Raw genomic sequence first — 17,109 nt, 5'->3', positions numbered from 1 at the left:
TGATGTTTTTTGAAGTACAAAGTCTTTAATTTTGATGAAGTCATAGTTGTATAATTTTTCTTTTGTTGAATGTGCTTTTGATGTCATACTGAAAACACCATTGCCTAATCCAAGATCAGTAAGATTTATTTACTCCTATGGATTCAGCCAAGGGTTTTATAGTTTTAGCTCTTATCTATGACCCATTTTTAGTTAATTTTTGTATATGATGAGAGGTAGGAGACTCAACTTTATTCTTTTGCATGTGGATATCCAGGTGTCCCAACACTATTTGTTGAAAAGTCTATTTCTTCCCCCATTTAATTGTCTTGCATACTTCAAGAAGATCAATTGACCATAAGTATAAGGGTTTATTTCTATACTCTCAATTTTATTCCACTGATCTATATATCTATTCTTACACCACTACCACTCTATCTTAAATATTATAGCTTAGTAGTAAGTTTTAAAATTGGGAAATGTGAGTCTTCCTTGCTCTCATTCAACATTGTTTTGGGTATTCTAGATTCCTTGAATTCTTACAACAATTTTAGGATCAGCTTGTTAGTTTCTATTTTTAAAAAGGCAATTGGAGCCCTGGCTTGTGTAGCTCAGTTGGCTGGAGCATCATCATGTATACCAAAAGGTTGCAAGTTTGATTCCTTGTCAGGGCACATACCTACTAGTACATTGTGAGTTTGATCCCCAGTTAGAGTGTGTACAGGAGGCAATTGATCAATGTTTCTCTCTCATGTAAATGCTTCTCTCTCTCTCCTTTCCTCTCTCTCTCTCTCTCTCTCTCTCTCTCTCTCTCAAATCAATAAAAATATGTCCTTGGGTAAGGATTAAAAGAAAAGGCAGTTGGTTATTTGAGAGGGATTGGTTGCATTGAATCTGTAGATCAATATGGGATGTATTGTCATTTTAACAATATTAAGTCTTCCAACCCATGAATATGGGATGTCTTTCCATTTTTTTTAGAACGTAATTTCTTTCAACAATGTGTTGTTGTTTTCTGTGTACAAGACTTTTATTTATTTGTACACCTAAATATCTTATTCTCTTTGAAGCTACCATCATATATTTGTCTTCTTAATTTTATTTTTGGATTATTCATAGCAAGTTTATAGAAATAAAATTGATTTTTATATATTGATCTGTATCTTGTAACCTTGCCAAACTCATTTATTAGTTCTAATAGTTTTCCAGTAGATTCCTTAAGATTTTCTATATATGTGCAAGACCATGTCATCTGCAAATAGAAATAGTTTACTTCTTCCTTTCCAATCTGCATGCCTTTATTCATTTATTTGACTAATATTCCTGGCTAGAACTTCCAGTGCAATGTTAAATAGAGGTGGGGAGAACAGATATCCTTATCTTATTCCTGTTTTTAGGGAGGGAAGGATTCAGTATTTCATTATTTAATATGATGTTAACTGTAGGTTTTTCATAGATACTGTTTATCAAGTTGAGAAAGTTTTCTTCTATTGTTAGTTTGTTGAATATTTTTATCAAGAGAGAGTGTTAGAGTTTGTCAAATGCTTTTTCTGTGTTAATGAGATAATCATTTGATTTCCCCCTTTTAATCTATTAGTATTATATATAGCAATGATTGATTTTTCTATATTAATACAGTCTTGCACTTTGGGAATGAATCCCAATTGATAATAGTGTACAATACTTTTTACATGTTGCTGAATTCCATTTGTCAGTATTTTTAAAAAGATTTTTATCTATATTCATAAGAGATACTGATCTATAGTTTATTTTTTGTGTTGTCTCTGCCCTATTTTAAATATGAGTTTAACACTGGCCTCATAGAATAAGTTGAAAATTTTCTCCTATTTTATTTTGGAAGAGTTTGTTGGTATTCATTCTTCTTCAACTGGTAGAATTCACCAATAAAGCCATCTGGGCCTAGGCTATTTTTTGTGGGAAGTTTCTTTTGGACTAATAATTCAATCTCTTGTTATAAGTCTATTCAGATTTTTTTATTTCTTCTTTAGTGGATTTTGGTAGCTTGTATCTTCCTAGGAATTTGTCTATTTTGTCTAAGTTAACTAATTTGCCAGTATAGTTGTTTACAGTATTCCCTTTTTATTTTTGAAGGATCTGAAATAATGTTCCCTCTTTAATTCTAATTTTAGTATTTTGAGTCTTTTTTGGGGGGGTCAGTTTGGGCTTTGTCAATTTTATTGATCTTTTCAAGGAGTCAACTTTCAGTTTTTGTTTATTTTCTTTGTGTTATTTTTATCACCTAGGTTATTTCCTCTCTATTCTTTATTTTTGCCTTCTTTGTGTTTGCATTGGGCTTATTTCACTCTACTTTTTCTAGTTTTCTAAGGTAGAGCTTAGGTTATTGATTTGTAATCTTTTTTCTCTTTTCTTTTTTATAAAAAATATATTTTTTGTTTATTTTAGAGAGGAAGGGGAAGGGAGAAGAAAGAGAGAGAGAGAGAGGGAAACATCCCTACTGGTGATCAAACCCACAACCCGGGTATGTTCTCTGAGTGGGAATCGAACCAGCAACCTTTGAATTCATGGAAAGATGCTCAACCAACTGGCCAGGGCTCTTTTTTACATAAGCGTTTACATCTATAAATTATTTTTGAAGGAATTCTTTAGCTTCATCTCAACAAGTTGTGTACATTGTGTTTTTGTTTCCATCCATCTGAAAGTATTTTCCAATTTTCATTGTGATAGCTTCTTTGACAAATTGGTTATTTAGAAGTATGCTACTTTATATATATATATATATATATATATATATATATATATATATATATATGAAATTCCCCAATTTTCTTCTGTTATTCTGTTTCTAAAAACATTTCATTGTGGTTGGAGAATGTACTTTGAATGATCTTAATTCTTAAATTTACTAAAGTTTATTTTATGGTTTATAATAAGGAATATCCTGGAGAATGTTCCATGTACACTTGAGAAGAATGTGTATATTGCTGTTGTTAGGTGAATTATTTGGTAATTGTCAGGGTTAGTTGGTTTATACTGTGGTGTAAAATTTCTGTTTCCTTGTTAATATTCTGCATAGTTGTTTTATCCATTATTGAAAGTGAGGTTTCAACTGTTACTGTTGAATTTTCTACATCTCCCTTGAATCAGTTAGTTTTGGCTAATGTACTTTGGGGCTTTGTTGCAGGTCATATGTATGTATTGTTGTCATGTTTTTCCAATAAATTGACTTTTTATCATTATAAAATGTTTTTCCTTCTCTCTAGTAACAATTTTTGTCTTAAAGTAAATTTTGCCTAATATTTGTATAATCATTCCAGCTCTCTTTTGGTTACTGTTTACAGTGTAAGTTTTTTCCATCTTTTTACTTTCAACCTATGTGTGTTTCTCAAAAGCCTTTTGCAACCAGTCAATTGAATATTTTCAATTTTGTCAAGGAATAATTGGGAAAACATCTTCACCCTATTTTGTGAAATCTCCCACTTGTCAATGACTTCTTGGGCAGATCTCCTAGCTATCTGATTATTTTCAAAAAGAGAAACAATTTCACTTAGGTAATTAAGATTCACTTTCAGGTATTGACTGTTCAGTCAATTCTGAATCGACAAGAAATCTCACATTTAATACAAAGTTTTCCCTTTCTGTAGCTCAAGCCTGACCTAGAGCTTAAGACCTGATGTGAGGAAGGGATCAAGGTCTGTCCTTTCATTTTTTGTTCCCTCCTGCAATCTTTTGCTTAATTCTGGATATTCCAAGTTCAAAGAACAATGAGAGAGGAGTAGAGAAGAGAGTACAGAGTTTTTTTACACAACTAAACCTACAGTTGTAGTTTTCTCTTGGTCTACACTGGCTTTCTATAAAACAGGCTCCAGTGTTGGTTCTTTCAGATTGTACAGCTGTGAGTTCATCCAGAGGTCTTTTCCTAGTAGGATGATGTATTCTCCAGCTGGCTCCTTGGAACTGTCCCTTCTTAGAGCCCCCACAAAATTTTACTATTAAATGCCCTGTATTTGAAAGTCCCTTCAGGTGGGCACATTCAAAAGAATACTACATATGACATTTGCTTGTCCCATGTAAACTTCACAGATTTTTACTATCTCAGACAGTGGAAATAGGCTTCCCTTGCTGCCCTTTCTTCTTACCATGGTAGGCTGCTTTACCAAGATCCTCTCTTAGAATGCTCTAAGAGAGAAACAAATCCCTATCTCCATAGCCCATATGTCCCTAAACTCTAGGATTCACACATCAAGCATGCCTTCAAACTCCCTTTTTGTGGTCTGCTTTAATTTCAGTACCAGGTAGGCCTAGGAAATATGATAGCTCAGCAAATCCCAGGCTGAGTGGGAGGGGCCAGGCTCTACTTGGTACCAGTACCTGCAGTCTCTCCAGTAGGTTCTCTCAGAGCCCTTTCCCTGTGTGACTTGGTGATGAAGAGGAGAAGGGAAGGGCTGAAGCACCATTCCCCAAGAACTTTCCACATTAATGGATTTTTCCCACTCTGAAGAATTTCTAATCTTCTCTTCATATAGTCTGGTGATGGGTGATAGGATAATATTCAGCACTCTCTTTAGACACATTTTAGTAAATTCAACGTGAATACTGTATTCTTAAAATTCTTTAGAAATTGAGGCAACATTTTATTATAATATTCTATTTATACTTGAAAATGTCTATCCTCTGTGACTCTAAAATTTCTCTTCCAGTAATTTATCTTAAGAAGTTAACTAGGTATATATGAAAAGATATAGCTTCAATGTTTAAATAAAACAAATGAGATACAATTTAGTGTCTAACAAAAGAGAACTTGTTAAATAACAGAGGAATACTAGGTAATCATTATAAAGACCATAGAAGCCTGGTCGTTGTGGGTCAGTGGTTGAGCATCAATCCATGAACCAGAAGATGGTGGGTTTGATTTCTGATCAGGGCACATGCCCAATTGCAGGCTCAAACCCCAGCAGGGGGCATGTAGGAGGTAGCCAAATGATGATGAAGTCTCTCTCTCATCTATGTTTCTATCTCTTCCTCTCCCTTCCTCTCTCTCTAAAATCAATAAAAACATATTTTTAAAAAGATCATAGAAGACTATTCAATGCCATAAAAGGATTTTCTCAACATATTATTAACTGACAAAAGAGGGTTATAAATAATATATAAATTATAATCCTATTTTCTAGAAGAAAAACGATATATATGCACAGAAAAAAAAGATTAGAAGAAAAGAAATCATATCTTTCTGTGCAATTATAGGTTTTCTTATTATTGTTCTGTTTATCCATATTCTAAATAACTATTACATGTGTAATAAGAAAACAAAATTATTTTATTTTTTAAATAAAGAAAAGTTGAAGGAGCCGAGAGTGGTTTTTTTCTGAGAAGAGTGTTAACGTGAAAGCATCAAACCTGTAAAGAATTTTTGTGAGTTTATTTAAGTCAAACTGTCCACAATTCCTGAGAAGCAGAGTCTCAACGGATTTGGATAATGCTCAGGAGAATGGCAGTTTTTCACTTTGTTTTATACATTACAATCAAAGGAGGAGATGTAAGTGGGTTACATAAAATCCATTGGTGATAGATTAGGGAGGTGGGAGAAAGCAAAGCTGTGGGGGAGGGAACCTCTGAGACTGAATAAAAAGTAAAAGTAAAATGATAGATAATACTTCTTTTACTTAGTTGGGTACAGGATAGTTAATGTCAAAAATTATACTTTTTTTTACTTAGGTAGGTACAGGATAGTTAACAGTTAACAATTAACATGATAACAATAACAATGAAAGAATTTATGGTCTCTGTCCTTACAATTATCCCATTGATAATTGTAAACAGTTGGTTGTGCCCTGAGGGGTCTGGAAAAGGGGAAGATACAAGTTACCCTGACATTTTAGGTATGTTATCTTAAATGCAAAAAGACAATAGGCTCAGTTAAGGTAAAGATTGACCTTTGTCAGGAAAGATATTGGCCTAGGACAGTGATGGCGAACCTATGACACACAAACTCATTTTTTTGGTTGATTTTTCTTTGTTAAATGGCATTTAAATATATAAAATAAATATCAAAAATATAAATCTTTGTTTGACTATGGTTGCAAATACCAAAAAATTTCTATATGTGGCATGGCACCAGAGTTAAGTTAGGGTTTTTCAAAATGCTAACACACCGAACTCAAAAGGTTCGCCATCACTGGCCTAGGACATGACTACCCACTATAAACTGCCTTTAGTTAAAGTTTTAATTTCAGACCATCCTTTGTGGTTACTTTAGGTCTTTGAGTTTGCAAGACCGCCATGCAGGCCTTCCCTGAGCTTGTCAGATTAGCACGTGGCCCCTGTGGACGAAAGGGGCCACATGCTGACCTGACAAGCTCAGGAGAGGCCTGCATGGCAGTTCTGCAGACTCGGAGACCTTAAGTAACCACAAAGAATGGTCTGAAATTAAACTTTAACTAAAAGCAGTTATGGTGGGCAGTTATGTCCTAGGCCAGTATCTTCACTGACAAGATCAACTTTGATCCTTACTGAGCCCATTTGCCTTTTTGCCTCTAAGATAACATACCCTTGAAATGTCTGGGTAACTTGTAACTTCCCTTTTTTCTGGAGCCCCTGGGGCACAACCAAATGTTCTGGGTGCCAGGACAAATACTACAAATTCCTTCATTATCATGTTAATTGATCCTGCTATCCTATCACAGAGGTTTCCCCCTGCTTCGCTTAATCCCACCTCCTTAAATCTGTCACCAATGAATTTCATGTATAAATACGGATGTAACCCTGCCATTCTCCGGAGCACTATCTCAATTCATTGAGGTTCTGCTTCCCGGCATATGTCGACAGTTTGGCTCAAATAAACTCACAAAAATTCTTTACAGGTTTCAATGGTTTTTTTACGTTAACACCCCTTTCATCCACAAGAGTTAACTCAGATGGAACATACATAAAGGACTGCTCTATATGAGAGTTGAGAACAAGTTTTTTAAGTGACCCAAGGGTAGAAATAGGGCCAAGAGGTACACAGTCTATAGACACATATTTCCACTTCGTATAAAGAATTTTCTAATAAAGTTTGTTCCTCAAGAAGTTTTATTTTTAAATTTTATTTTATTGTTTAAAGTATTACAAATAGTACTATATATGTCTCCTTTTTTGTCCCCCCCATTGACCTTTCCTGGGCCTCCCCTCCCACCCCCCTACACCTTCACCCCCTGCCCCTCCCAGTGTCTTGTGTCCATTGGTTATATGTATGCATACAAGTCCTTCAGTTGATCTCTTACCACTGCTCCTCCCGCCCCCACCCCACCAACACCCCCAGCCTTCCTGCTGTAATTTGACAGTCTGTTTGATGCTTCTCTGCCTCTGTATCTATCTTTTTGTTCATCAGGTTATAATGTTCTTTATTATCCATAAATGAGTGAAATCATGTCATGTGGTATTTTTCTTTCACTGCTTGGCTTATTTCACTTAGCATAATGCTCTCCAGTTCCATTCATGCTGCTGCAAATGGAATTTCTTCTTTTTTATGGCAGTGTAGTTTTCCATTGTGTAGATGTACCACTGTTTTTTTTTTTTTAATCCACTCATCTGCTGTAGGCCACTTAGGCTTTCCAAATCTTAGCTATTGTAAATTGTGCTGCTATGAACATAGGGGTGCATATATCCTTTCTGATTGGTGCTTCTGTTTTTTTGGGATATATTCCTAGAAGTGGTATGACTGGGTCAAATGGAAGTTCCATTTTTAAATTTTTGAGGAAATGCCATACTGTTTTCCACAATGGCTGCACCAGTCTGTATTCCCACCAGCAGTGAAGGAGGGTTCCTTTTTCTCTGCATCCTCTCCAGCACTTGCCATTTGTTGATTTGTTGATGATAGCCATTCTGACAGGTGTGAGGTGATACCTCATTGTTGTTTTGATTTGCATCGCTCAGATGAATAGTGACTTGGAGCATGTTTTCATGTGTCTCTTGGCTTTCTGAATGTCCTCTTTCGAAAAGTGTCTATTTAGGTCCTTTGACCATTTTTTGATTGGATTGTTTATCTTCCTTTTGTTAAGTTGTATGAGTTCCCTGTAAATGTTGGAAATTAAACCGTTATCAGTGATAACATTGGAAAATATGTTCTCCCATGCAGTGGGCTTTCTTGTTGTTTTGTTCATGGTTTATTTTGCTGTGCAGAGCTTTTTATTTTGATGTAGTCTCATTTGTTTATTTTCTCCTTAGTCTCTCTTGCTCTAGGATCTGTATCTGTAAAGATATTGATATGACATATATCTGCAGTTTTACTGCCTGTGGAGTCTTGTAGGATTTTTAAAAAAATATATTTTATTGATTTTCCACAGAGAGGGAGAGAGCCAGAGAGCCAGAAACATCGATGAGAGAGAAACATCGATCAGCTGCCTCCTGCACATCTCCCACTGGGGATGTGCCCGCAACCCAGGCACATGCCCCTGACCGGAATCGAACCTGGGACCCTTCAGTCCACAGGCTGACTCTCCATCCACTGAGCCAAACCGGTTTCGGCAGGATTTTTATGGTTTCCCGTCTTCCATTCAAGTCCTTAAGCCATTTTGAGTTTGTTTTTGTGTATGGTGTAAGTGGTGATCTAGTTTCATTTTTTTGCATGTATCTGACCAAATTTCCCTGCATCATTTATTATAGAGGCTGTTTTGACTCCATTGTATGTTCTTGCCTCCTTTGTCAAATATTGAGTATAATGGCTTGGATCAATTTCTAGGTCCTCTATTCTGTTTCATTAATCTATCTGTCTGTTCCTGTGTCAGTACCAGGCAGTTTTGAGAACCAAGGCTTGGTAATATAGTTTGATGTCTGATATTGTGATCCTTCCAACTTTGTTCTTCTTTCTCAGGACAGCTGTGGCTATTTGGGGTCTTTTTTTATTCCAGATGAATTTTTGGAGAGTTTGTTCTAGATCTTTGAAATATGTCATTGGTATTTTAATAGGTATTGCATTGAATCTATAGATTGCTTTAGATCAGAGGTCCTCAAACTTTTTAAACAGGGGGCCAGTTCACTGTCCCTCAGACATTCCACACATGCGCACTGCGGGCCCAGGACGAGTTGGCTGCTAAGCAGGACAGGCAGCGGCAGCAAAAACACCCAGCGAGCCCGGATAAATGTTTTCAGCGGGCCGCATGTGGCCCGCAGGCCGTAGTTTGAGGACCCCTGCTTTAGGTAGTATGGACATTTTAATGATGTTGATTCTAGCAATCCATGAACATGGTAAGTTCTTCCATTTGTTTATGTCTTCCTCTATCTCTTTTTCAATGTCCGGTAGTTTTCCAAGTACAGGTCTTTTATGTCCTTGGTTAAATTTTTTCCTAGGTATCTTAATTGTTTTTTGTGCAATGGTAAATGGGATTGCTTTTTTAGTTTCTCTTTCTGTGAGTTCATTATTGGTGTATAAAAAGGCCATAGATTTCTGGGTGTTAATTTTGTATCCTGCTACATTGCCAAATTCATTTATTAGGTCGAGTAGTTTTTTGATGGAGTCTTTGGGGTTTTCTATTTATAGTATCATGTCATCTGTAAATATGGACAGTTTTACTTCTTCTTTTCCAATTTCAATGCCTTTTATTTCTTCTTGTCTGATCTCTATGGCTGGTACTTCTAGTACTATGTCAAACAGGAGTAGTGAAAGTGGGCATCCTTGTCTTGGTCCTATTCTTAGGGGAAATTGGTTTAGTTTTTTTTGCCTGTTGAGTATGATGTTGGCTGTAAGTTTGTCATATAGGGCTTATATTATGTTGAGGTATGATCCCTCTATTCCCACTTTGCCTAGATTTTTTTTATAGAGAAACGGTGTTGGATTTTGTCAAATGCTTTTTCTGCATCAATCAATATAATTAAGTGATTTTTGTCTTTCAGTTTGTTTATGTGATATATTACATTTATTGATTTTCAGATATTGTACCATCCTTGCATCCCTGGAATAAATCCCACTTGATCATGGTGTATGATCTTTCTAATGTATTGCTGAATCCAATTTGCTAGAATTTTGTTGAGGATTTTAGCATCTATGTTCATCAAGGATATTGGCCTATAGTTCTCTTTTTTTGTGGTGTCTTTATCTGGTTTTGAGATTAGGGTAATGCTGGCTTCATAGAAAGAGCTTGGAAATGTGCCTTCCTATTAAATTTTTTGGAATAGTCTGAGGAGGATAGGTTTTAGTTCTTCTTTGAATGCTTGGCAGAACTCCCATGTAAAGCTGCCTGGACCAGGGCTTTTGTTTGCTGGAAGACTTTTGATCACTGTTTCAATTTCTTCAGTAGTTATCGGCCTATTCCGGGTTTTTATTCTTCTTGGTTGAGTTTTGGGAGCTTCTATTTTTCTAAGAATATGTCCATTTCATCTAGGTCAGTGGTTCTCAACCTGTGCGTTGCAACCCCTGTGGGGGTCGAACGACCCTTTCACAAGGGTCGCCTAAAACTATCGGAAAACAGATATATAATTACATATTTTTTTGTGATTAATCACTATGCTTTAATTATGTTCAATTTGTAACAATGAAATTGGGGATCACCACAACCTGAGGAACTGTATTAAAGGGTCCCGGCATTAGGAATGTTGAGAACCACTGGTTTAGAGGATTTGTCCAATGGTGGTAGTGGGGTATTAAAGTCCCCTACTATGACTCTATTGCTGTCAATCTCTCCCTTGATATCCTCCAGAAGTTTTTTTTATGCATTTGGGTGTCCCTGTATTGAGTGCATATATGTTTACCAGAGTTATTTCTTCATGTTGGGTTGTTCCCATTAGTGTTATGAAGTGGCCTTCCTAATCTCTTGTTATGTCCTTCACTTTGAGATCTAATTTGTCAGATATAAGTATTGCAACCCCAGCTTTTTCTTCATTTTCATTTTCCTGAATAATCTTTTTCCATCCCTTCACCATCAGTCTGTGTGAGTCCTTTTTTCTGAGGTGGGTTTCATGTAGACAGGAGATATATGGGTCATGTTTTCTTATCCACTCAGTTACCCTATGTCTTTTGATTGGGGCATTTAATCCATTTACATTTAAAGTTATTATTGATAGGTACTTGTTTGTCACCATTTTTATTCTTTATGCCTGTGTTCCTTCTTCGCTTCCTATTTCTTCTTTTTATAGCAGACCCTTTAGCATTTCTTGCATTGCTGGTTTGGTGGTAATAAATTCCCTTAGTCCTTTTTTATCGGTGAAGATCCTGATTTCACCCTCAATTTTGATTGATAGTTTTGCTGGGTACAGTATTCTTGGATTCAGACCCTTCCTTTGCATGACTTTGTGTATTTCATTCCATTCTCTTCTGGCCTGATGTGTTTCTGTTGAGAAATCAGTGACTAGTCTGATGGGGGATCCTTTGTAGGTAACTTTCTGTCTCTCTCTGGCAGCTTTTAAGATTCTTACTTTGTCATTGGTGTTTGCCAATTTAATTATAATGTGCCTTGGTATCAGTCTTTTGGGGTTCATTTTGTTTGGGACTCTGTGAGCTTCTTGGGTTTGTGTGAGTGTTTTCTTCCCTATATCAGGGACGTTTTCTGTCATTATTTCTTCAAACAGGTTTTCTACTCCTTGCTCAGTTTCCTCTCCTTCTGGTACCCCTATTATGCGGAGGTTATTTTGTTTCGTGTTGTCCCAAAGTTCCCTTGGGCTCTCCTCTTGTTTTTTAAGTTGTTTTTTTCCCCCTACATGCTGCTCTGTTTGGGTATATTTTCCTACCTTGTCTTCTAGCTCACTGATGTGGTCCTCTGCTTCTTCTAGTCTATTATTGATGTTTTCTATTGAGTTCTTTATAGCAGCGATGTCATTTTTCATTTCTTCTTGGTTCTTCATTTCCTCTTGGTTCTTACACATATTGTTGAATTTGTCTTCCATTCTTTTCATCCACCTTATGACCATTTCTCTGAATTCTTTCTCTGACAGGTTGCTTGCCTCCGTTGCCTCCATTTCATTTACCTCTTTTTCTGGTGCTGTCTCCTTTTCTTTCATATGAGGGCTGTTTCTTTGTTGCCCATGATCTCTCTTCTCTGGGTATCTGGTTATGTAGATCTCTCTCTCCAGCATTGATTGAAAGGCACAAAATACAACACAACAACGCATAATTCACAAGGCACTGAACACAAATGTATTCACGATAGTAATAACCCCAAATAAAGGTGACCACCAGAGTAAAGAGAATTAGGGGATAAGAAAAAAAAGGAGTTCAAAATTATATTGAGAAAAGGAAATAAAGTAAGAGAGAAAAAGAAAGAGAATAATAAAGAAGGAGGGAAAAAAACTATGTGGGGAGAAAACACCAATGGAACAACCACAAATCCCAAAAAATGCAAACAACAAACACCCAGAGATGAATGCAAACTACAAACAACAGCTAATAACAAGAAAAGAGAGTAAAAACAGAAGCAAAAACAAACAAAAACATAAACAAAAAAACCTAAAAAAGAAACAAGCACAAAAACCCCCAATCTAATCAATAATCAAGCAAACAACAACAATAGGACAGAGAGAAAGCAAGGCAAAACAAAACAAAATAAAACAAGAAACCTAGAACAAAACAAAACAAAAAAACAATGACAACAACAACAAAAAAGGGAAGAGAGAAAAAAATTTGGATAGTGAAGAAAGAAAACAGAGAATTATGTATGGACTTAGAGCAGGCGATCAGAAATTAGATATATAAGTAGGGTGAATTTTTATGGGGTAAAAAGAAGGAATAGCGATAATCTAATAGCAGGAATAGGGTAAGGGAAACAGGACAACAAAAGGGGAAAGTGAGGTAGAGAGTGTTGGCATAAAGGTAAAGTTGAGATAGAGCAAAATTATGCTAAAGGAAAAATGAAAATAGAATGCACAACACTAATGCCAATATAAAATAAAATAAAGAGAAAATAAAATGACACTTTTAAAAAAAGGTAAAATAGTAGTAGTAATAATACTGATTAAAAATAAAAATATAATAATTATAAAGGTAAAATCAAATGAGGGAAAAAGAAAAAAAATTTGTTTCCTAAGTGAAAGATGAAAAAAATAAAAATGTGCAGTAGTGCCGAAACCGGTTTGGCTCAGTGGATAGAGCGTCGGCCTTCGGACTGAAGGGTCCCAGGTTCGATTCCGGTCAAGGGCATGTACCTGGGTTGCGGGCACATCCCCAGTAGGAGATGTGCAGGAGGCAGCTGGTCGATGTTTCTCTCTCATTGATGTTTCTAACTCTCTATCTCTCTCCCTTCCTCTCTGTAAAAAATCAATAAAATATATTTTAAAAAAAATATGCAGTAGTGAAGGTCATTCACTTCCATTACTGTCCTGTTTGGCGCGCCAGTTTCCTGTCAGGTAGTCAGGACAGTATTGAAGTCCCTGTGTTCCACTGCTCCTCTGTGTTGTAAGTCACAGTCCTGATTTTCAAGCAGGCTGTATTTCTTTGTTTCTTATGCTCTTTTATTTGTGTTTACATAAGAGTCAATTTGTGATTCAACCCCTGGCTGGAAGTGTTTCTGGATTGACCTCCAGGGTTATAAGTCCTCTCTAGCCAGTATTTAGATTTTGTTTTCCCTGTGGCACTTAATACTGGTTTGGAAGAATGGACTGCCCCAGATCTGGTTCTCTGATCGTTACTCCCCTCTCTGATCCCCAGGTTCCTCATGTTGTGACCCAACCATAAAATTATTTTTGTTGCTACTTCATAACTGTAATATTGCTACTGTTATGAATTGTAATGTAAATATCTGATATGCAGGATGGTCTTAGGTGACTCCTGTGAAAGGGTTGTTCGACCGCCAAAGGGGTCGCAACCCACAGGTTGAGAACCGCTGTCATAGAGTGTCCCCAATCGAGTGATCTTATGTACTTGGCTTAGTAATCAAAAGCAAGGATTTAAAGAGAAAAAAAGAGCCAGAGTAAGTGTGTGAACTTTCAACTTTTACCCTCTGGCACTGTGTGCAACTCTGTGAACGTCTCTGTGCATGTCTTTTTTCCCCTGGTACTAAGCAGCTGGCACACTGGTAAAATTTCAGGCTGACTTTTTGTTCCCAGTTCAGCTATGGGTTGATTTTTAGAGTTCCCTTCTGCCAGCAGCCCTGCGGATCCCCTTCCACATTCACGGATCATGCTAGCCCCAATGGCCGTGTATTTTGTGGGGCGCAGAATTCTCCCGAACCTCTAGATCCCATTGTGCACATTTCTCTCTCCATTCTGGATCACAGACCCCACCTTTCCCTAGGCGAATTCTGACCTTTCCATAAGAAGGTGCAGAGCTCATCCGAGTCCCTGTATTCATGCTGCTTGAGATCTGGTGTTCCTGAGTTCGCAGCTGGTCCCTGGGTGTTGTAGTTGTAGAGTCCTGGGATGTATAGGCTTCCCATAATAGCCACTCTCCCCTTCAAGATGGTGTGGTCTCCACGGCAGAGTTGGTTGCTCTGGGAGAGATTTCAGCAGCAGTGGAGGCTGTCGTTCCGGGGAGCCTGGTCCGGCGGTCCCCAACAGTCCCTTGGAGTATAGCTGTTCCTCACCCACAAATATACACTCCACGTACGTCCACACATTCTCCTTTTGTTCTCTCACTCACACACTATCTTGCAGTCTGCCTTCCTGTCGGCAGCTTTCTTCTCCTCCTCCTCAAGACGTTTTAAATTTTCCATCATTGAAGGCAATTTAGACTTGTTTAGGTGGTTATCTGGAGGGATAATCTATATATATAAAAGGCTAATATGCTAAGTGTTCTTCCCTCCATCCAACTGGCCGTTATGATGCTCACTGACCACCAGGGGGCAGACACTGTATGCAGAAGGTGCCAAGCTGCAGTGACTTGGCAGCAGCGGGTCTTGGGTGATGCACTCTGAAACCAAAGAGGAGGGAACACAATTACTCCTGGGGCTGCGTGATTCCACCTTTGGCTGTGGGTTATGTTGTTGCTGGGGAACTGTCATCCCCAAATCTGGTTTACTGAACACTTGCTTTTGTGTTCCACACCCTGTACAACAGCAACTTTGCAGAGTGCCCTCTTGCACTCCAGAACCCCTCAGGGGAAGTTAGAGAGCCAGTTTTGGCCCAATCCCTGCAGGCCTGGCCAAGGGACTCCACCTGGTGGAGGGACCCCACTCATTCCTCAGACTTTGAAGCTATGGCTCCAGGGCGTGTTCGGCCCATTTTGTTCAGTCCCACCCTGCCAGCAACCTTCTAATTAATTTTCTTTCAGTGTGCACCAATCCATGCACCATGTGACTAGTCTAGAGATAATTGGCTCAGAGCCTCCCTATTGCATGGTAGTAGCATATAAATGTTGATTGGCTGTTTGTCCACACAGGCAGAAAGCAAGTTGATTTCCATTTATGATAATTGATAATTATAAAACTCAAACAATTTTGTATCCTCTCTGTCTCTCTCTCTCTCTCTCTCTCTCTCTCTCTCTTTTTAGCCTGTTGGTATTTGCAGAGGTACTCTGCGTCGAAGATTTGAAGTAAAGCTTGTCGGTATATATTGTGACTTCTTTCAATCACAGGTATTTTTTCATTCTAATTGTTTATCTTTCTCTGAAGAAAAAAAGCAGAATATCTATGTTTTAACTCTCCCTACTTCATCCTCTCATTTTATTTTCCTAAGATCCATGATCACCATTTTATTTAGGCTGCCCTGAGGTCACACCCATAGGCTAGCTAGTTAAAGACCTGTCACTCTTTGTTTTAGTCCCAAGGAGTTCCTGCAGAATAATTAAGACTTTCATAAATAGGGACTTCTGAGCTTGGATGTCTCAGGCCCTGAGAACTTAAATTCGGTGTCCCAAAGACCCTTACCTTGAACTGATGGGAGAAGTTGTTTCCATGGAAATAGTTGGTCCCATTCCAGAAGTATTTATTGAGCACTTGATATGAGACAGCCTGATATAGTTGAAAGGGTGGTTGAGAGAGGCCACCTGGGTTCCAGTCCTGCTCTGCTACCTATGAGCTAGGTGACCATGGGAAAATTCTTACCTCTCTGAGTCATGGTTGCCTCATCTATGAATGGGCTTGCAATGCTTACCTTATTCAGTTTCTTGTGAGAAATTAGTGAGAAGACCTGGATAAAGGGTGCTGTATTGGGCCTGGCAGAGCATAAACAATTAGTAATGGTGCTATTGCTGTCACACTAGGAGCAGGAAGACAGCCCACTAGGGACTTTGAATATGCCATTTAAGTCCTCTGGATCAAGCTTGCTATCAAGCTTCTACCAGTCCTGGTTCCTCCTGGCCCTTATCTGCTTGCTTTAAAACCCTTTAACCAAAGGCCCATCCCTCTAGCTGGCTCCCCTTGAAACATTCCATCAGAAAGGCATAGAACAAACCAGCCACAGAAGAGATTTCCCTAGAGAACATTCCCTTATTGAAAGCATTTTTATTTCAGGCTCCCACCCCTAGAAGGAGAAAATTCGCTGTTTACCAGAGAAACAAAAAACCCACGCACTCACCCTCCAAAAATGTGCTAAGCAGATCTGTCCAGTACCTTCCTGAGCTGGATGATGAAGAATCTCAGGAAACGGATCTTGCTGAGGCCTTCCCTGTGCACCTGGATCTAACCACAAATCCCCAGGGAGAACCCCTCAATGTTTCCTTCCTCTTCTATGGGCCTATGATTAAGAAGCTGTTTGTCCTACCTTTCCCCAAAGAAGAACAACGCTCTGCTGAGTGTCCTGGAAACGCCTCCATGAGCAACCCTATTGTTCTCCCACCATGAGAACCACATAGAGGATTCCATGAGGATGTGGTGCCCTGCAGGAGATGAGAGGTAGTGGGGAAGGGAGACAGAGAGACAGAGGGTTTGAACATAGAGAATAGCTAATAAAGTGTGTCTTTGTGACTCTTCTTGGTCTCATCATTTTGGCTGAAAGTGGAAATGAAACCACACCCTCCACTTGTACACTGAGCTGCATGCCTTCTGAGCCATCCAAGATATCAATCCATGAACACTTGCCTCGTATGTCCTCCACCTTTCCCTTTGTAACGATTACTGACTTTTAGCCAAGTGTCTCTGATGCAGGACCTGTCATACTTAGGAATGCCCTCCTCTATCTAAGCATGAACATATTGTTATTCTTTTGATCAAAATGAGATAAAAATTGAAGGACACCAAGAGACTGAGATTCATCACATAGTTTCATTCTCCTTCTACTCCATAATTATTTCAACACTAAATATTGGTC

The 17,109-nt window shown here is 38.1% G+C and overlaps 1 protein-coding gene across 1 annotated transcript in view; it reads left to right on the top strand.

Annotated features, from left to right (window-relative positions):
- Positions 1-16,643, top strand: part of LOC106694356 (fetuin-B-like) — a 32,295-nt gene extending 15,652 nt beyond the window's left edge. The window contains 2 exon segments of the mRNA XM_014452352.2: positions 15,353-15,436; positions 16,314-16,643. Coding sequence (XP_014307838.2) covers positions 15,353-15,436; positions 16,314-16,643 — 414 coding nt within the window.
- The last annotated feature ends 466 nt before the right edge of the window (positions 16,644-17,109 follow it).

The sequence above is a fragment of the Myotis lucifugus genome, unplaced genomic scaffold (assembly GCF_000147115.1).
Source record: "Myotis lucifugus unplaced genomic scaffold, Myoluc2.0 scaffold_14, whole genome shotgun sequence".
NCBI classification, from domain to species: Eukaryota; Metazoa; Chordata; class Mammalia; order Chiroptera; family Vespertilionidae; genus Myotis; species Myotis lucifugus.
The sequence above is the reverse complement of the archived record's forward strand: the minus strand, read 5'-3'. Positions and strand labels throughout refer to the sequence as shown.